The sequence below is a fragment of the Lepisosteus platostomus genome, chromosome 12, assembly GCF_059453375.1.
Source record: "Lepisosteus platostomus isolate fLepPlt1 chromosome 12, fLepPlt1.hap1, whole genome shotgun sequence".
Classification (NCBI taxonomy): Eukaryota; Metazoa; Chordata; class Actinopteri; order Semionotiformes; family Lepisosteidae; genus Lepisosteus; species Lepisosteus platostomus.
In genome coordinates, this window is record NC_142622.1 from 22,616,063 (window position 1) to 22,636,641 (window position 20,579).

General features: G+C 41.2%; 2 protein-coding genes across 3 annotated transcripts in view; both read left to right on the plus strand.

Moving 5' to 3' along the window:
* The first annotated feature begins 4 nt into the window (after positions 1–4).
* Positions 5–18,401, plus strand: LOC148651303 (uncharacterized). Its single transcript, XM_088601417.1, has 15 exons — positions 5–468; positions 1,183–1,249; positions 1,790–1,858; positions 4,465–4,489; positions 8,136–8,210; positions 8,907–9,046; positions 9,765–9,890; positions 11,219–11,264; positions 11,688–11,735; positions 13,136–13,475; positions 13,675–13,726; positions 13,977–14,039; positions 15,605–15,709; positions 17,540–17,615; positions 18,077–18,401. Exons 2-15 carry the CDS (start codon positions 1,184–1,186, stop codon positions 18,091–18,093), a joined length of 1,248 nt encoding a protein of 415 aa, XP_088457543.1. The 5' UTR covers positions 5–468; position 1,183; the 3' UTR covers positions 18,094–18,401.
* A 1,288-nt stretch (positions 18,402–19,689) lies between these two features.
* The window catches only part of tex10 (testis expressed 10), a 38,932-nt gene continuing 38,042 nt past the window's right edge, over positions 19,690–20,579 (plus strand). The window contains exon 1 of one of the 2 annotated variants that reach the window (XM_088601416.1): positions 19,690–19,945. The gene's annotated coding sequence lies outside the window, so the exon portion shown is untranslated. The remainder of the gene's footprint in view (positions 19,946–20,579) is intronic. The other variant, XM_088601415.1, reaches the window with a different exon arrangement.

Consider the following 20,579-nt stretch of genomic DNA (forward strand, 5'->3'; position numbering starts at 1 on the left):
TTTCACACTATATTCAAATTTATGGATTAAGTCATTACTGTGCGACGAAACCGGAAACCGGCTTCTTTTTTTCATGTGCGTTGCATTGTTGGTTATGTTTGTATTTTTTTAAATTGAAAAGTATTTAGTAATCCGAAATACGAATGCGTTGGTATTGTGGTTTTCTTGTTTTTGTTTTACAATTTATATTCTCTTTAAAAGGTATTGGTAATAATTTAGCAAACGTTTTCTGGCAGCGTGTTATTTTGTGCTTTGTTTATTTTTCATTTTTGGATAACTTTTCTCCTTTGTGTTATGATGTGCGTATTTTAAAGTTTAAAATACGCACATAACTCTAACCCTCCGATTTTCGTCTTCTTCCTGTGACGTGAAAGTTCTTTAATTTCAAAACCGGAAGCGGAAGTTTTTCCTTGCTGAAAGATTTTTTTGGGGCCGGATTGAGAGTGTTACCTATTTTTCATACTTTAGGTAAGTAGAGAGTTCATTTATAAAAACAGCTCTAAGTCTAGATTGGTGGTGAATGTCACTTCTCTGTGCAGGGGTAAAATAACCCTGACGTTTATATTTTCTGTAAGTCCGCAATGTTTGTTTTAGATCTGTACTGCGTCTTCTCCGGCGACTTCGATTTGCGCAGATTGCGTCGTTGATCGTTGATTGTTCATTTACACGAGGTTATAATTATTCGAATCCCTTTCAGTTTTGTGTGATTATTATATAATCCGAGTTTTGCTACTTGGAATTAAAGTTACTTGTTACGTTAGAACTCTCGTAGACTTCAATTTGTTGGGCGAAGTAAAGTTGGTGTTCTTTTTGGTGCCGAACGACGCATTATGCCTTCTTAAAATCAAAATCTCTAAAAACTTAGGTAGGCAGGAAATATAAGTACTAGAGCTGCGTAAAAGGGTGTTTCTAATTTGTCTTCCGTTTCTTTTTCTTCACTGTATTTTAAGAAAGAAACATGCATTGCCGTAAATATTATACATTGAGTTTGCTGTGTATTTATTATCTCTTTCCTGCCATAAAGTGAAAATTTGTTCTCTTTTAAAATGTATGATGAAAATGAAAACCTAAAATTATGAATGTTTGAAGATCCTATCACAGGCGATGACTTTCCCCAGGCGTTTTGTAAATGTTTATACATATACATTTTCGTATCATTTCCCAAATGTGTTCTGTTTACAGAATGGATGTGGATGTGAAGAGCAGTGTGGTAAATAAAAAGCCTAACAAAGAAGCACATTTCTGTAAGGTGAGCATCTGGTAGCACTGCCTTTGCACATACAACTTTATGGTGACAGTCGTCGTGTATTTAGTCTTGAATTCAACAGCAAAAATGAATCTAGTATATAGTGTTTGAGTAAATAATGCAAAATAAATGCAGTTCAGCAGAGCATTAAGTGTTTGCCTTCCAATATATAACAATATTTTAGAGAAGTGGCAGATAGTGATTTGGTGTTTTATCCTCCTGAGTGCTGTGCACCTGACTGTCAGGTACTGTTTTTTTATCCGGGTGGTTTGAGATTTGATCCAGTATTAAATTGAATGTGTTTAGCAATATGCTGTATAGTGAAATCTGGTTATTTTTCGCCTTTCACTTGTTCCAACGAGTTTGGTCAGCACAGGAATTCAATAATAATCGCATCTTGTCAAGTTAACTGCAGGTCTGTTATTTGATTTTGAGATGTCTAGTTCCTTAAATAAAAAAAGACTTGTGCTTGAAAATTGAGAATGTCTTGTGTGAAAACATTAGATTCCGTTCTTTTCAGCACTTTTTTTTCCTTTACTGTAGTTATGCCTTATATATTGCACATCAGCCCAGGCCTTACAGGAGCATTGCAGGGGCGCTAAACACCAGAAGGTAAGTGAATATAATATTTATGCTGTCTGAACAAGCGTAGTGAATATTGTTTCGCTTCCCTGGCTGTGCAAACACGCAGTTAAGTTTTGAATTCGGCTGGTAAAGACGTATTAAAGCTGCTATGCCCCGAAGAGGCTCATGTGACCTTTAGGGTCTTGCGTATCTTTGTACTTGCGTTCTGCATCTGTTCTGGCAGTTGTTCAGTTGCAGTAACGCGGAGATCATTGTGGTATCTACAGCCGCTCCTCCGCCAGAGCGCCGAGTAGGAGACTGAGGCAGAATGGAAGCCATCAGATGCCACGACTCGTTCTGCCCACCAGGCAGCTATGCCACATCATGCATGTGGTGGTGGCAAGCTGTTCAGGAGCCATGGTTCTCCTTGGTGTCCTAATTCCTGTCCAGCTGCGTTTACTGACCTGGACCACCAGGCAGTCTGCCCCTCGGTTGTATATCATGTGCAGTTTCTGATGTGATCGCTATGTACAGGTAGTGGACAAAACAATTGGAAATCTCAAGGTTAATATGGCGTTGGGCCACCATGTGCAGCCAGCGAGGTCTGTGTGTGCTGTGGCGGAGAGTCTACCAGTGTGTGGGAAATCTGCAAGTCTGCAACGCCATATTAACCTTGGGATTTCCAAAGTCAGTCAACTTATGCCGGGTTGGTGGAGGTGGAAAAACTGCTGTCTCAGATGTCAGTACAAAATATCCCATAAATGCTTCACTGGGTTCAGATCTGGTGAATGATCAGGCTGTGATATATGGATAAGCTCAGCGTCCATCAAACAACTGGGCGACCACAGGTGCTCTGTAGATGGGGGATTGGGGCATTGTCATCCTGGAAGACACCATTCCTGACAGGAAAGAAAAGCTGTGACGCATCATGATGTGAAGATTATCACTCGGCACCATGAAGTAGTGATTAGCACTGACCTTACTTTCTAAGGGAATGGACGTATCAAGCCATGCCAGAAAAAAATTACCCCCCTCTCCCAGCATTATGATCTAACTGTATCTATTTCTCCACTTCTCAGTAGTCCTTTGCCTTTGCTGTTTGCACCACAAGGGTCACAAACGTGCAATGCTGGTGCGATGAGCAATTTATGCAATGGTATCCTGAGTGGTGTCTGGCTCTCGGGAGTTCTTGGTGGGCCAATTCTGAGGAAGCTGGCTTCCTGTGCTCCAGGTTAACGTTTGCAATCTGCAGCTGCTCATCTGTGTTGTCTTGCACTTTGGATTAATGCAGGAACATCACAATCCTGGAGAGTGCTCTCCTGTCTGCTGTTGTGCTTTGCACCAGGCCTGCTCAGCGTTTTCCTTCATGGCATTAAGCACCTCATATACAGGTGCTTCCATTTTTTTTTTGCCCACTACCTGTATGTTTTGGAAATTTATCAGAAATCTCAATACTGACTCTTGTGGTGTCCGTCTGAGTGCTTCAGAGCTGAAATCATCCTCTTTTTTTTTATTTATACGTTTATTACCCGTTGCACGCTGTTGACCACAGATGTGTGGCGAGTGTCCTGATTACATACTGCTTTTTCCTGTTCAGTCCATGATCATTGTGCTGAAAATGGGACCATTGTGTTCTAAGGCACACTTGGAGTAGCAGGAAAAGCTATGCTTCTAAGGAGGCCCTGTAGCCCCTATCAGCACATGACTCTGGAGAGTGTGAACTGCTTGCTGTTGCACAGTTGTAGGGACGGGTTCCTGGAGTGGCTCAGTCCTTCACTGATGCAGCGTGCTTCAGTTCAGGTGATGGTGGTCTGCTTGTATAAAGCAAGACCAGTCCACAAAGGGATGTTCATAGATAAGAAAATTCTGTCTGTCATGTTTCTAGAACTGGTTAACTTGTGTTAGACCAGTTTAACTGATAAGTCTAGGTCATTGCATCTCATTTCTTTAGGAATGGGAGCTGTCCTCACATAATTCTTTTAAGAGGCCCTGAGCCCGTAGAACCTGCTGGTCCAGAGAGCCTTTTTTTTCCCCCACTTAATCTTGTGCAGTGCAGCTGATCTGGTGCATAACAGTGGGTACTGTCTTGCAGGGTTCAGTGAAGGGAGGCCTGTCCTACTTGTGTTGTGCTTTCTGATCCTTTGGGATGAAAGCACTATGCATATCTTATTTCAGGCCAATTTATTGACCTCGCATGGGTGTAAAAACCCAGCCAATTATTATATTCTCGTTCTGCGAGAGAGAAATGGACTCAAGATTTAAATGTTACTGCTCAATTCACTCTTGAAATAGAGCGAGCAGTTAAATATACAAAACCAAACTTCAAATTTGTTACATGGTGCCTGTAAGTCATGAAGTAACTCCTTATCCTTTGGTGTTTAAATGTATTTTTTGGATCATTTGTAGTCTTATTTTCCAAGATGTCCCTGACAAAATGAGAGTGATGGAGTTTAGGTTCTCATCAGTGGACCTCTTGCAGAACAGAGAGGTGCAGGGTAAGATAAAGAGTTGTACGCTGTATGGGCTGAAGCCCACCGGTCGCTGATGTTCTCTCCCAGTGAGAGGGGCTCGGCTCGCTGTTAATCTGTGTTGTTCACTAACAGCTGTCTTGTCTTTTTCTTCTCCCTGATGGTTAAAAACACATCCTTTGACAGAAAAAACAGCAGCTCGGTGAACCAGGTAAGTTAATGATAAGACCAAAATAATGTGCTCTGGAAGCTGCTGTCACACCTGCAGGTTCCTCTTGGAGAGGTGCTGTGGGTTTATGGCCAAGCTGGAAGAGTTTGTCCAGCTTGAGAAGGCCTGAAAGGCTTGCCATAAAAATATGGCTCGGAAGAGAGTGAGCAGGATTTTCGATGCCTCTCTTTGACGGTCTTGCCCTCTCGTGGATTTGCTTCTGTTTCTTCTCGCGTATGGTAGATGAGGACTCCTCACAGATGCAGCTGTGAAAATGTTTTTTCCTCCCTGTAATACAGGGGAAGTAAATGCTGCATATTTCAGGTTGGCATCCGGTTTTATCTAATTTGCTGCTGATAAAACTGGGCCTAAAACCTGCTGAGAAAACAGGTTAAAAATCAGTTTGACCTGAATGGATCACAAGGGTTCAGAGTTGAACCAGTTTTGTGAAAGATGGCTACTCTTTTTGCCACATAATAGGGTTTCTTCCCTGAAAGACATCTACCCACGTCTGATGTTCTTTAAGCCGAAGTGTATACTAAATAACATTAGGAATCGCAAATCTGCTTTTTTAGAAACTTCCCAGTGTGCATTACGGATGTCCGTGATGTTCAAATGGGACTGCCTGTTCCTTCAGAGAAGATAGTTATCCTAATGCAGGACCATTGTAGCTCTGAAAAGCACCCGATCGTGGGCACAGCTGGATTTTGGTTGGCAAGGTCAGCCGGAGGCCGAGTGGCTTTGCTGATGCCAGGTGTGTCTCTGCCAGGACAGCCCCCTGCAGGCTTGGCGGCACGCAAGCAAGGTGCTCTTAAGTACTTTGCTTTCCTCACTATTAACCTGTCATTGTTGATGGTTGTCATCCTTCTACTTCGCAGGCTGTTTCTTTCTGCAATGTGATCTCTGTCGCTAAGTGGCATTGATGAGTGAATTCTGTGGGGAAGCGTGTGCGTTTCCGGACTCCCAGGACTCCCAGGCATTTCCAGGGCAGCTGAGAGATATACCAGCGTATCCTGGATCTGCCCTGGGATTTCTTCCCAGTGGGCTGTTCCCGGTACATCTCCAGCAGGAGGTGTCCGGGGGGGCATCCTCAGCAAATGCCCAAGCCACTTCAGCTGGTTCCCCTTGATCTGGAGGAGCAGCGAGTCTAGTGCGCAGTCCTCCTGGATTGCTGAGCTCCTTGCCCTGTCATGGAGAGTGAGCCCAGCAGTCCTATCGAGAAATTTCAGTCCACGTGTACCCGTGATCTCATTCTTTCAGTCGCTACCCAAAGTGCGTGATCATGGGTGATAACTGTGACATAAATTGACCAGAAGAGGAGCTTTGTCTGAAAGCTCAGCTCCCACTTCACCATGGTTCAGTACAGTTTCTGCATGATAACAGCTGCTGCACCGATCCACTGGTCAGTCTCGCGATCCTCTCTCCCCTCGCTTATGAACAAGTCTACCCTGAGATCCTCTCTCTCCAGGGGAGAACCATGATCTCAGATTGGGAGGTGCTGACCCTCATCCTGGCTGCGTCACACTCAGCTGTGAACCTCTCCAGTGTGTGCCAGAGATCCCAGTCAGATGAGCCAAACAGGACAACATCATCCATAAATGGTGTTATATTTTAAAATAAGAAAGAAAATAGGTTTCACAATCTCTTGACAATCTTAAAAATCTACTTTTGTAATGATTTCGATGATATTCCTGTGGGGCACCGTGGCACAGAGGTTAACATTGCTCTCTCACAGCACTGGGTTCAATTCCCAGGGGTCTGTGTGGATTTTGTATGTTCTCCCCACGTTTATGAGGGTTTCCTCCTCTCGCAGTCGCAAATCATACTGGTAGTTTAATTGGCTTCTGGGGAAAACTGGCCCTGGTGTGAGTGTGTTCATGCCTGTGTATGTGTGTGGCCTGTGATGGATTGGGGTCCTGTCCAGGGTGGACCCTGCCTTGCGCCCTTTGTTTGATGAGATAGGCTCTGGCTCACCCGCAGCCCTGAATATGAAGAAGCAGTTAGAAAATGTATGGACGGATATCCTTAACACCCGTGACATAATTTCCATGCCCTTCGGCAGCAACGTAACCTCTTCGTGGAATGTTAAATGAGCTGTCAGGACAACTATAGTAGCTGGAAGTCACAGGACAGTTGATATGAAGGCTGCAGAGGCTTCTCGCTGAGTGGCTTTTTGTACCACCAACACTGCAAAGATGCACAAAATGTGGGGATGGGATTGCAGACAGGGATACTGTTATACAAGGCATATGTGCGTGAGGCAAAGCAGTATCTACTAGGTCTCGCCATTGCATCAAGTGTTTCATGCTGTGTTGATGAGACTGTCACCTATGTGAAGGTGCGATTCCTAGAAAGTGTTGAAGCTCCTGTTCTTCAGTTCAGATAGGCTAATTGTATCCCATAGTGCAGCAATGGAATTCAGAGAGGCATTCCTTTTTTGCCATCCTCTTCACATGGAAATGGTGAAGAGCTTTTTTTTTAAACTAAGACGGTTTTGCGTAAGAGCGTGACACGGGGATGTTGCTGTGGTCTTTGCAGTGAAGGCGTAATGTGAAGGAGTGGACTTGTATCAAAAGGAGGGACTGGCGCAGTAGCTCAAGGTGTCCTTGTTGAATCCACACAAGTGGGTGCCAGGACACATTCTGTCCGTTCTGCTTCAGAAAAACATGAACTGTATGAATTTGTGCCACATTCATTGAAGGGTTTTTGCCATGTTCATGCGAAATGTTGGCGCAAGTGGTGGAAAGAGACCCCATTTGCTTTTAAACTGAAATCCGCTGATCTGCTGCCTTCCAAGGCAGAGGAAAGTTGTAATGAGCTGTCACACATTTTGCAGAGATTTTGCTGGTCAGAGACTTTTAATGATCCTAGTTTTGCAAGTTAACGGAGAGTGTCCTTAACACCCTCATTCTTTTTCTGTCCACTTATCTATGCACTTAAGGTTTTTGAGCATCAAATACAACAAAAAAACAGTAACTATACCTGTTTAATATTGAGCATGACTTCTGTCTCTCCCTTTCTGCACTTTACCTCCTAATTTCACTATTTTGTGCAGCAAGGAAACCCCCCCCCCCCCCACTAGAGTTGGAGTGATGGATATTATACTGGATGCTCATGAAGGGTTATTTAAGCTACTTCCATTTTTACTGTTTTGAATTTAATACTTCTAGAACATATAATGATGGGTGATCAAATGTCTTATTTATGCTATTAATAATTGTAACTGTGGGGCTGCAATCATTTCTATAGGTCTGGGAGATTCACTATACTTTGATGAAGTTGGAGAATGTAGGCTTTAAAAGATGCTCACAGTGAACATAAACATGAAATGGAATATAGCTGCTATCTAAAATGTAATTATCTGATAGATTAGGTGTTGTGAAACCGAGAAAACCACAACACTCACTGAGAGTTCAGCTTTAACAGTCCTGCTCTTAAAAACTTAACTCTATTTGAATACAGTTTTTGGCATTTTGTGTGGACACTGACACTGCATTGTCAACCATACATCCCTGAAACTGAAGCTGTCGTGTGCCATACAGGTGAATAAATCCTGTGCTCACCTAGTGTCGGTGGTGTTGTAGGCCATTGAAGTCCGCGTTGCTCCCTTCTGACTTCTCTCTGTATTAATCCTTCTGCCATTGCCCAGGCTCCACGCGCCCAGGAGTAAATGTGAAGTCTCTCCTGGACAAGATATTAGTGACCTGCACTGAACCCATAATAGGTGAGATATTGGAATGACTGGTGGGTGTGTGGAGCAGAGCAGTATTTTAGTATACTGGCAAGGAAATTATCTGCAGCAATATTTGTGGGCTGACTTTTTAGGCTTTTAAGTAGCATACTAACTGTGGTCCACTTGGAGAAGCTTGTAGTTTCTCTGGATAATTTAAAACTAGTGTTACTATGATGTGCAAATATTTCATCTGATTTCTCCTAAATTTGTCTTACATCAAGGCATCTGTTTTACACATGCAGAAACCTACAGAAGTTTTATACAGTATGTGTGTGTGGTACAAGTAAATGTTACTTGAGAGCCATCTACCCATACATATTCATTTTATACCACCCCTACAAGAATCCACACAACTATACCAGAGCCCTGTAAATGTACACCACCGGCCATTCACTTACATCACTTACAGTTACACGTTCATTTTTTATGAACTCAGTTATTGATTGAGTGGTTTGAATGAGGAATAAAAGTATTCCTCATTTTAAAAAGCCTTCACTGACAAACTCTAAAACATCTGTTTGAAGGCATTATTTGATATTGATCATGAGAGGGATCAGTGGAGTTACTAACAGCTAGTCTCAATATACTCCTTATATAAGTACTTTGAAAACCCTGCTGAAGTGCCTGTTATGTTTTAATGCTTTAATGCTCTTATTTAGCGTTGCTTTTTTTTTTTGCCATTGGCAGGCCTGCAGTATGTGTGGGAATACCGTAGTCCCAGCAGGACTGTGCAGCCGCATTACCAGTGCAGGCTGTGCAAGGTGCAAGTTCTGAAGAGCGAGATTATAGCACACATTAAAGGCTGGAAGCACTGCTACAGGTATATGGTAAGTGGCCTCCTTGAAAAGTCTTGTGCAAAAATGACTGTTTTCTTTCCATTCCACCAGAACAACTCATGTCAAAGTTTTGTTAGGTTTAAGTAGAGATGGGCACAATTTTTAGATACTTGAACAAATCCTTTCCTAGATGGATGCACATTCTGAAATAATGTTTATTGCAGCTTGTTTTCAATGTAAAACAGAACAATGACATAACCTTCTTTTAAGGCTTTCAAACTGAAGAATATGTAGATAGAATTATTGTATTTTTGTGAACTAAACATAATATAAACACAGTTCTGGCAATATAGAATTATGTCCAGGTCTTCATTCAAGAATCTTGATTTTTGTAGCATTAGGTATGTTGTCGGCTACTAATGAGTCCAATGTGAGTTTTGACCCATACAGCATTTTGGGAACTGGGTGGGTCTTATTCTGATGCTGCACGGGTTTGATTTCAGTTTTGATCTTAACTGCCCAAGATCCTTGAGTTTCAGAGAATATGAAGTATTATTTTTCTTGCAGTCAGGAGTACTGTGTTTTTGTTCAGCTGGTATCTGAATGGTCTATAGTTTTTAACATAGCTTTCTCAATTGTGCCTTCACTATGATTGTTGCACCTTTGCAGGCCTAACCCATTTTCTTTTTGACTAGATCTCGATGTATTTGAATGGCACTGTATGGCAGAAAGCCTTATTATCCCATTTCTCACTTTTTTTCTGTTTCAGAAAAAGGTGCACCCTGACATGGTCCCGTTTGAAGAAGACAAAGCAGTGGAAGATCCTATGGTTCGCAAGACCATTAAAGAATCTGCTGGCGAAGTGGAGAAAGCTGAAGGAAGGGGGAAAATCAAGGTCTCAGTTGCCACCTGCTGGTCAGATAGTGCAATCAGGGTTGTCGGAAATGAAGCTCGGTTTTGTACTGTAAAATGTTTCTGAGAAGGTACACAAAATTCCTTTGAGCGCACAAGACTACACCCCGTTCATAACAGAGAAACAGCACAGTTGTCGTACTGGCTGCCAGTCTGTATCGGGTGAACTCCTCTGGCCTCATGGTTAGTTTCCAATCAGAAGGAATGACACTTTTTTATAATATAAAAATCCTCTGAAGTCCCAGTCACTGTGCTGAGTTTTTCAGTCATAAGTGGGACTAGGTGTGCATTGGCTCCCTTGATTCTAAAATAAAGGCACTGTCACTGTAGTCCTTTAAACAGGAGTCATTTGTCAGCCTGTGAATTACCTCACAGTTCACTGTTGTTGAATGTGTCACTTGTGATTATTCAGGATAATGCTTTTCATTTCTTAAATGCATTTGTAATGGTTTGTTTTGTAGTTTAAATGCAGTAGAAAATGGGATTGGCATTATAAACAGTGATCCCTCAGGTGAAGGGTGAAATTTAGCTTCATTTTCAGATGAAACTCTTAACACTATGCTGACTGAGAGGGTGCTGTAAGCATTCCAGTTCTCTTTGCATTTTTCTGTGTTGTACCTAGAATTTATTTGTACTTATTATTAAAAACTAGAAATATCCAGAGAGAATATTTATTCCTCTCTCTGAGCCAATTGATTGCTGCACAGATGTAAGAGATCCCCATGTGAGCCTCACATACACATGTATGCAGGTCCGTGTCCAGGTGCGTCTCAGCTGAGCAATAAAAACCACAGCACTGAGTGTTAAAAGGTCACTTCCACTGGGACAGAAATGTAATTAACAAGGTATTTCCTTCAGGCTGTAGCCATGTACTGAGAGAAAATCTGAAACAGTCGAAAGCTGGAGTAATTTACATTTTTCTTCTGACTTGGTAGAATTTTTTTACTTGTTTTCCAAAGCAGCATCTCCTGATCGGTCAAACTCACTCCACCTGGATCTCTCTTAAAGGCTTCAAGTCTTAAATTTGGCCTGTGAGGAACACAGTTGTAGTTCAAAAGTTACTTGACTAATAGAATTCAATTGTGTATTTCACTTTTTTATCCTACTTTTCATTATCTAATATAATGAAGCAAAGATGTCGGCACATCTCCTCTTCCGTTGATTCAAATGACCATGACTACATAACACCCTGAATGCCGAGAGCACAAGTGCTTCTTAAGCCACCTCATTGGATTGGTTACTCTGGATTTAATTTATTTCAGGATTGAATTTGCAAGTTGTTGGCAGCTGAATGGAATTTTTGTGTTGCAGGTCCTAATGAAGGAACCAAGTGAGGTGGCAGCTTTCCAGGGAATGCGTGAGTTTCTATTATTATTGCTGCTAATAGCTGTATTTTGGTATTCTTTGCACTTGTTTTTGTTGTTGATAGGTTGAAGAAAAACTGGGATAAATCCATTTGTGCAACCAAAGTAACAAGTCAGAGCAATAGACATTGTCACTGCATAACATAATTGACAGACTAAGTAATTCTGAATAAAGATTCTCTCTTTACTCATACTAATGTTGTGATTGAAATAAACAAAGTGCCTTAATTTTCTCCGAACAAAAACAGTTACCTTTTGTTGACCTCATTAATTTCCTGAGCAAAATACTGTTATTGATGATTCTTAAATATGCCAGTGTGAGTGCGTAAAGGGGTGATATTTGAAAAGTGTTTATTCCCAACCCCCCCCCATCTCGAATTTGATCTTTTTCCTCCCATCATGTGTTTTTGGTACAGTTTCTGCCGTGAAGCCAAGGTCAGCCAGACTAGGAGGCCAAAATCAAGGTCTGTAACTTGTTTTCAGAAAACGTTTGTAACAGCAACCGGGCTGAAACTGTGCGGGTTGGCATCTCACAAGGTAGCTCGGCCACAGGCACAGACCAAACATGGGATCAGGCAGCACTTCATTAGAAATGAAGGAGAAATGAATCAGGATGTGTAATGTCTTGCTTTTGTTCACTACTGGTGTATCAACTTCTTAAAGGAGTGCAGTGCTTTCTGCAGACATGTCTTGTGAATGGGATACTCTAGATTTAAGTTCTATCCACACTCTTAAAGGTACCTAAAGTCATTGTCATCCACATTACCATATACAAGAACCAAACTAGTCTTACCAGTTCCAAGTGTGGTTTATCAAAAGTGGAAATGCTGCAAAACTGACCTTTTGTTCATTGGCGTATTTCTGCATAGTCATTGCAAATGCTAGTAACGGGCTCTTCCAGGAGATAAATATCTTCTGCTTCAATTTATTGTTCATTATTTCAAGGAAGACCATAGAATGAAATGCTGAAATCAAGGTTTTGATTAATGTGAGAGATCAAGCCCTTCAGCAGAGCTTCAGAATTCAAAATGAAATGCTTTCAAACCTGGTCCTGTGTTTTTCAGAAAGCCATAAAAGTTGCATCCATCTTTACATGGCTGTAATGAAACGCCTGGAGAATGGTGGGATCTGAAGGACATTCCGATGTCCAAAGCATCAACATGAATGTGTCTCTGAAATATTTGAGCTAACGGTGTGCTTTAATCTTAACTGAATGTGACATGGCTGCAGGACCACACAGTTTAGGTTGTGGCCTCACCCCTCTATGGCCCTGGCTAAAGATTCTTAGCTTGGATCCCTTCTGTTTGGAGTTTGCATGGGTTTACAGCGGGTTAAGGTTCAGCAGAAGATTCCTCCCAAAGGAATGACATGACAAAACCTGGTTAAATTTAACCAGCTCCTTTAAATTATCGCCTTTTAAAATGGGGTTTGATCCCTGGTTCCTACTGGCAGATAGAACCAGTTGAATTGCTGCATTCTAGTCACACTGAGATCTACTAGATGTTGTGAGTTAAAAAGCCAGATGAATTAGGACGTTTTCAAGTGCTGTGTTCGGGACCAGTTGTGCAGTGTAGACAGGGTGAAAATCAGTGAGGTATTTGGACTCGCTTGGTCTTGTGCTGTTCCTGGAAGTAATGCCATATGCAATTCCTCAGTCCCTGTTGTACTATTTGTGCTACTTTGGAAGATGGATGAGTTCCTGTGGAACAAGCGAGAGAAAAAGGGAAAGGTCAAATAGCACCATAGAATGAACAAATCTTTTAGCAGATTGAAGTCCTGATGTATAAACAGCTTGGCCGTGGGATCTCCCATGTAAATCGGGGTGCTTGTGGTCACACTCAGTTCTCGTCTTATTTTGTGTCAGGGGAAAGATACCCTCCTGCTTTTCCAGACCAGGGGTATCCTGCTGAAAACCCTCAAGGAATCTTTCCTGACTTTCCTGGGAGAATGTATTCGAATGATATGCCAATGGGAAATGATGATTTTCCGATGAGGGGGCATCTGGGCGACATGCCCCTGGGGGGGTACCCCGGTGATGGACGGATGTATGAGAGCGATCTTCCTTCACGGGAGCTCGGCGCTGGCCCCCAGCAGCGCTACTGTGACGATTTCTCCAGCGGCGGGCGGTGTCCTGAAGGAGGCCCTCCGCTGGACAAGAGAGTGAGGAACGATTATGAAGCCAGGCCCTCCAACATCATGAGGAGGTAACGAGCTGAAGTGCACTGCTTCGGTGGTTTGTGTGTTCAGGTTATGTGCTGCTTGTCTTTACAGTGCATTGCCTTCTTTAACAACTCAGATTTTAAAACTGCCTTAGTTTTTAAAAAAGGGTTCAATTGAAGATGCCTGTTTTAAAATCCATTATGAGTCTGACCTTCCTGACCCAGAGTCCTCTCTTTAATGCAGGGAATTCGAGAGCTTTGCTGGCAGGAGACCAGAGGGCATGCATTTTTCTCAGGTAATAAATACCGGGGAGGAAAGACCACACACTGTGAGAATGTGTTCTGTTATGTTGGCATGGACTGTATCTGAAGAATGTTTGCGGGTAATTTGTCGTAATTACAGCTAGACTGACTTTGTATTGATGAACCTTTGAACAGTGGTGATACGTTGTCAATATTATTCTAAACAAAACTGAACATCAGAAGAGTAAAGGTGCTCAAGACAAGCGAACTTCTGCCTGATTTTATTTTGTGTCTTCACGTCAGAATGAAGGCCCCTACTCAAGAGCCTCTGAGAAGAATATTCCAGCTACTCTTTTTGAATGTCTGGTATGTATCCACTCTTATCATGGAGAAGGTTAATAAAGTTCCAAGAGACCTGAGGAAACATCTCTTGCCTCTTTGGAAATTGGTTAAACGTTTTAATATAAATGTTTTATTTGCTTTTGTTTATTACTAACATTTATACTCCCATCGAGGTGCTGCAAATGAAACTGGTACGAACCTGTGACTTTCCAAAAGAAGTACCCAGTCGTTCTGTGAGGCCTACACAAGATAGGAGACACAAACATTCTTCTACTTGAAGAAATATAGCTTTAGCAGGGATTTGGGTAAACTAGTGCATATAAGCTGCAGAAAATGTATTCTGTAGCTATCATGCGGTAGTAGCTCCAGAGGACTGTAAAAGCTTTTAGGTTTGGAGGTACTTTGTTGGCTAAAAATCTTTCTAATTGAAGTTTGAAATTCTAGTTAAGCTGACTCTGCACTATCTGCAGTGAATGCAGTTGAAAATTTGATGTATTTCTGTGTCTTGGGAGTAATCCTCCCAACTACACCAGTTTACTGTAGAATAAAAGAAGTCTGTCTTGAATGGAGTCCAAGGGGATGGGAGTTCTGTGGGAATCATTATTATCATTCATGAATTAAAGAATCCATGATAATGAACAAGCGGCTTCAGGTAGTCTAGGCTTTCAAATGGATCTTGAATTTCATAGACTTTTTACGTTCTTGCTCCTTCAAAACTGTATGTTTGGAGGCCAGACGTTGATGTCTATATATAGTCTCTATCATCTGAAACTCTCCTTCAATACCCTCTGTAGCCACAGTGAGGTTTGGAGTTTTTCTGGCTCAGAGGGAAGAGGGACACGGTTGTATGAACACCAACCACTTCTGACACTAATGTGGCTCACCTTGCACAGCCTCCATCTCTCCACAGACCAGGCTGCTGGGAGCAGTACTTGTAGCACAAGTTCAGACAAGTTGAGAAAATGAGCCAGCGTGTTTGCATGACAAGTCTGCATGACTTCTTATCTGGTTCTGTTTTGGTTGTCCACTTACTGTATTGATTGTTTGCTCCTGTAAGTGTAAATATATATGTATTAAGGCCTGGATAAGCTCAATCTAAGGTGAGAGCCAAGAAAGCCTTTATGCCCTTCTTGCTTGGTCGCCTGTATAGAGTTTCGTAATCCAACCACATGTCATCATGGAACTCCACTGAATCCCTTTCCACAAGCACCATGGCTATATACTTTGTATTAGTGTTAGTCCTACAAGCCCTTGCATTTCATTTTGGTTGATTTTATCTGTTTCATACAAGGGTTTGGCATACCTGAATATAATATCCATTAACCTTTCTGTGGCTGATAGACCAGTTGTAGGACTGTATTAGAGCACTTTAAAAAAAAAACCTGGGATCCCATCCTATCATTTTCATCACCCTTGAGATGCTTTATCACTTCCATGCTTCTTCAAATTCCCTGCCAACATTTCCAGCACGTAAAGCTTATGTATCTGTTTCAATGAACTTTACTTTGCAGTTATTTCTGAGCTTCTACTTCTCTGAATGTTAAATATGGGGTGTTTTTCAGCTGATTGTTTTAACCTGTTTTCTGCAGGAGAACTTTCGTATCGAAACCGAATCTGATGCGCAGATCGTCTTGAAAGTGACCCAGAAGCTGACTGATGTGCTGATGGAATACAGGCTGAGGACTATGTCCGCGGTGAGAGAGCAATCCAGCCAACCAGTGCAGAGGGAGGTGGTAGATATAGGTCTCCCTGGGAAAATCGATTGAGCCACTTGCCTTCTGTGGAATCCGTTATTTCTGAGGCAAAATTATTTCAAAGCCAAAACATCATATATGACCAACATTTTATAAAATGTCATGCATATATAACATGCTATGTGGCATATACAGAGACAAGAAAAAGTTTGTGAACTCTTTGGAATTACCTGGATTTCTGCATTAATTACTCATAAAAATGTCGTCTGATCTTCAACTAAGTCACAATAATAGACAAATGCTATCTGCTTTAACTAATAACACACAAACAATTGTACTTCTTGTCAATATTGAGCACATCGTTTAAACATTCACAGTCCAGGCTGGAAAGAGTATGTGAGCCCTTGTATTTATTAACTGGTAGAACCTCCTTTAGCACCAATAACCTCCACCAAACGTTTCCTGTAGCTGCTGATGCGACTTGCACTCTTAGGGTAGGAGGAATTTTAGGCCATTCTTACTTACAAAACTGTTTCAATTCTTTGATATTTCTGGGATTCCTTGCGTGAACAGCTCTCTTCAGGTCATGCCACAGCATCTCAATTGGGTTGAGGTCTGGATTCTGACTTGGCCATTCTGTTGTTGATCTACTCCTGTGTTTTGGGTCATTGTCTTGTTGCATCACCCAACTTCTATTAAGCTTCAGGTGACGGACAGCTACCCTGACATTCTCCTGTAAAATGTCTTGATACAATTTTGAATTAGTTGTTCCCTCTATGATAATAAGCTGTCCAGGCCCTGAGGCAGCAAAGCAGCCCCAAACCATGATGCTCCCTCCACCATGCTTCACGGTTGGGATGAGGTTTTGGTGTTGGTGTGCTTTTATTCCTCCAAACACTCCAAGCGTTTCTGCCAAAGAGTTCAACTTTTGTCTCATCCTTCCACAGAACACTGTCCCAGAAGCGTTGTGGAACATCCAGGTGGTCTTTTGCAAATTGTAGACGTGCAGCAATGTACTTTTTGGAGAGCAGTGGTGTCCTTCCATTAACACCAATCTTGTTCAGTGCTTTTCCTATAGTGGACACATGAACAGAGACTTTGGCAAGTTCAAGAGATATCAGCAGGTCCTTTGCTGTTGCCCTAGGGTTCTTTTTCACCTCCTTCAGCATTGCACTCTGCGCTCTTTGTGTGGTCTTTTTTGCAGGACGCCCACTCCTAGGGAGAGTAGCAACAGTAATGAATTTCCTCCGTTTGTAGACAATTTGTCTTACTGTGGATTGATGAACACACAGGCCTTTAGAAATGCTTTTGTAGCCTTTTCCAACTTTTGTATCTCTACTATTTTTTTCCTGATATTTCTTTTGATCGGGGCATGGTTCACATGAACAGCTCTTTCTTGAGAAGAGCAGACTCTGTCAGTACCCAACCTTTGTGTGCCTTTTTTATAGGGCAGGGCACCTCCAACCCACACCTCCAATCTCATCTCATTGATTGGAACACCTGACTCCAATTAGCTTTTAGAGAAGTCATTAGCCTAGAAGTTCACATTCTTTTTCTAACCTAGACTGTGAATGTTTAAACAATGTGTTCAGTACTGTCAAGGAGTACAATTGTTTGTGTGTTATTAGTTTAAGCAGATTGTGTTTGTCTATTATTGTGACTTAGTTGAAGATCAGACCACGTTTTTATGAGTAAGGCAGAAATTCAGGCAATTCCAAAGGGTTCACAAACTTTCTTGCAACTGTATGCACTGGTTTCACCGGAGAATGGGTTCTGCAGAACCTTCAGCGGAATTCCACAGAGAGTAAGTTCTTCTGTTCTGTTTCTCAGATGGCAAGCAGCAAGCAGTCCTCGGGTCCTGGAGAGTATCCATCCTCAAGAGTGGCTGGCATGGACAGATACACAGGTACCAGCAGCAGCCTCCATAGGGATAAACGAGTTCATGAAGCACGGGGACGGATCCTGCATGTAAAAAACTCACTGCCTCAACTCACTTAGGACCATATCTGTACAGTTGGTGTTTTAGGTGGAGTGTAGATTTTAAAATCAGATTGTGGTTGGAGCTGATTGTATAACTATAGAGCTAGTTTTCCCACATACCGGGTCATGGATTCTGTTCTAAAGAAGCTTTGTATTTGACAGAATAGTGTAGTTTAAATGGAAACGCACAAGAACAAATGAAGAAATGTAATAAGCATAGTATTGCAACACTTGAGATGAAAATAAAAGGCTAACCATATTTTTGTTTCAGGGCTTTGGGCTGAAACCTTAGGGTGTATCTCAGCATTTGCTGCGATGCCATTCTGGAGGTAGTAGAGAAGTTCTGTTTGGTCATGACCCGCTTATTAATTTTTTCTTCTTCTTTAGGTCACAAATGCCTATGAAGATCGTGGCACGTACTCCCCTGTGTGTCAGCAGCTCATCCAGGAGATTAACACTAAGACCTGCTGGAGTTCAATCTCAGAAAATGAGGGGAGACTGAAGACTGGCTGCCACTGTTCTCTTTCTTAATACATTTATTGTTACATCTTTTGTTCTTTTTTATTGTTTTTTAACTAATTGTTCGTGGTCTGTTTTATGACTTGGTAAAATGCTACTTTGTGCTGGTAAATATTTTTTGTCAACATTAAGTTCTTGTTAGTGATTATTTCAGCACAGGTATTGATAAATAAAAGTTTGGCCTTTCCCCTTGTCTTGTTTGCAGTGTCATTAGTAAACAAGGTAAAGATGTCTGTTTAGAAGGAATAGGAAGGTTTGTTATAGTGCTATTTATAATATAATAATAATAAACTTTATTTTATATAGCGCCTTTAAAGGTGGCTTCTCAAAGCGCTTAAGAAATCACCCTCTGAAGAAGTGGGGATCTAGCATGGAGTTCCTGGGGTGTTTTGTTCTACCAAACCACTTAAAGGGTTAATGCAAGTTCTATAGTGCTTTCATTATTCACTGTTAAATACAAAATATTTGATGGTGTATTGCCCACAAAAGACTTTTCAGTGGTATTTAAATATATGGAATTGAAAAAGGAATTAGTAAAAATTCAACAAAATGCCAAATACTTCATGCTTGAATTGCGAAATACACATTCACTCACTACATGAAATGTCACTCTCTGAACACCAGTTTCTGCAAAGTTTTTCTGACGATCATTATGATATATGTGCTATATATGCTTACCTAATACGTAAGGCAGTAAATGGATAAATTCATGTAGTACTTTAGGTGGTCTTAAATTTCTTTAATAGTTCATTTTTTCTTCTTTTCTTTTTGTAAGACGTAATGATTCTTCTATACTAAGTATTGTTAGACTTTTAAACTCCATTGGCATGGACAGTTAATATCAGACACTTTCACTCATACAATCTGCTATAATTTCCTGAAACGGGATTAATCACAATTTCAGTTAGCGTTGACAACAGGGATGTTGTAGGACTTTAGGACAAAACACGCTGTCAAAATGCCGAAGGTACCCTTGGATTGTTTCAGTTTTATTCATGCCATTGATTTTTTTTATAACTTGAAGAGTTCTACTAAACGTGTTGTGCCTTCTGTCATTGGAATATAAATCCAGGTTAATATAAAATAATTGTACTCAACTGTACTAAAATTATTGATGGATTTCTTGGTTGCGATTATGTCCTACGTATTTCCTGCAGTTCAGATAAGGTATTCAAGGGAGTAGATTGCCAAATTATTTCAGATGAAGAGATAAGGGTTACGATCAACTAACAGAACGAAATACCTGGAAGCATATGAAATACGTGCTAGTCTCGAAGTCCACGTATTTCACAGCATACTCTCACTCCCTCTTATCCCAGTCCTAACAACATACGTTTAGTGAATAGATGCAAGAAAAATCGTCCAAGGCAATCTGCTTCAGGTAACAGCAAAACCCGTCGCGTTAAAATGACGTAATTTGTTTCGAAAGACCCAACTTAGTCTGTATTTAGTGCCCATTTTAAACTCTGTATGCTTACACGTTTAATTGCTACTGTAGAGTTGTGGTAACTTAGTAGTTGCAGTAAAACGCTAAAACCCTTGTTTAAATGCAAAATCCAAATGTAAAGAATATATTGTACCTTCGCGTACGGTAGTCCTTCGTTCAGGCAGTAGCATGGCGTGCTCAGCAGTTCTGTAATCAATGGAAGGGCAGAGTTGTTGCCACATGAATTGTGAAAAGTGGAAACATTGAACTGGACAGACCTAAGCGTTATCTGCAAGCGGGAGATATAATTCGTGAGTTTATATGATTAAAGAACTGTACCCTCTGAGCCGGTACTACAGTTTGTTTTCCGGGACTGCCTAGTTTATTCAGGCTCTATTAGCTTTCTTCTTGTAGGATGTCGAGAGACCCAGAAAACAATTATTTGGAATTTGTTTTTCTTCCTTTGTGGGAATTATGCATTAGGGACATAGTCCTGCGATTTTAAAATGAGCTATTAAGTTTTTAAACTTTTACTGTGGAAAATCATAGTTACCCGATTTGCTTTAGAGTTTTCGGTGTTTTAAGCCAAAGAGATTTAATTTGATTTATTGAATCGTAACTGCAAACGCACCAAATACTTTTGTTAATTTTACTGAAACGTTTTTATTGCCGGTTCAACTATAGCCTAAAGTAATTAAGGCATTTCTAAGCGTTCCATGCATGTTGCTTTGCCTTGGTATTTTATTTATTTTGTTGAAGGTTGGATAGGTTATGAGTGGTAAGCTGACAATCGTGATTGAAAACACCGGTACAGCAGCCCGTGAAGTATCTGCTAACCTATTGCCTATCTGTTCTTACTTTTTGGAAACGTGTCCTGTCATTTTGGACTCTTGATTTTTAATTTATGGGTCCCATAGCACAAGTGCAGATGGGCAATTTAAAGGG

Excerpts from the sequence above, each read along its gene's own strand:
- LOC148651303 (XM_088601417.1), top strand. The coding sequence starts at position 1,184 with ATGGATGTGGATGTGAAGAGCAGTGTGGTAAATAAAAAGCCTAACAAA. Across the intron at positions 1,250-1,789 it reads AAGAAGCACATTTCTGTAAG|TTATGCCTTATATATTGCAC; the intron begins GTGAGCATCTGG and ends CCTTTACTGTAG. Across the intron at positions 11,736-13,135 it reads ACTAGGAGGCCAAAATCAAG|GGGAAAGATACCCTCCTGCT; the intron begins GTCTGTAACTTG and ends ATTTTGTGTCAG.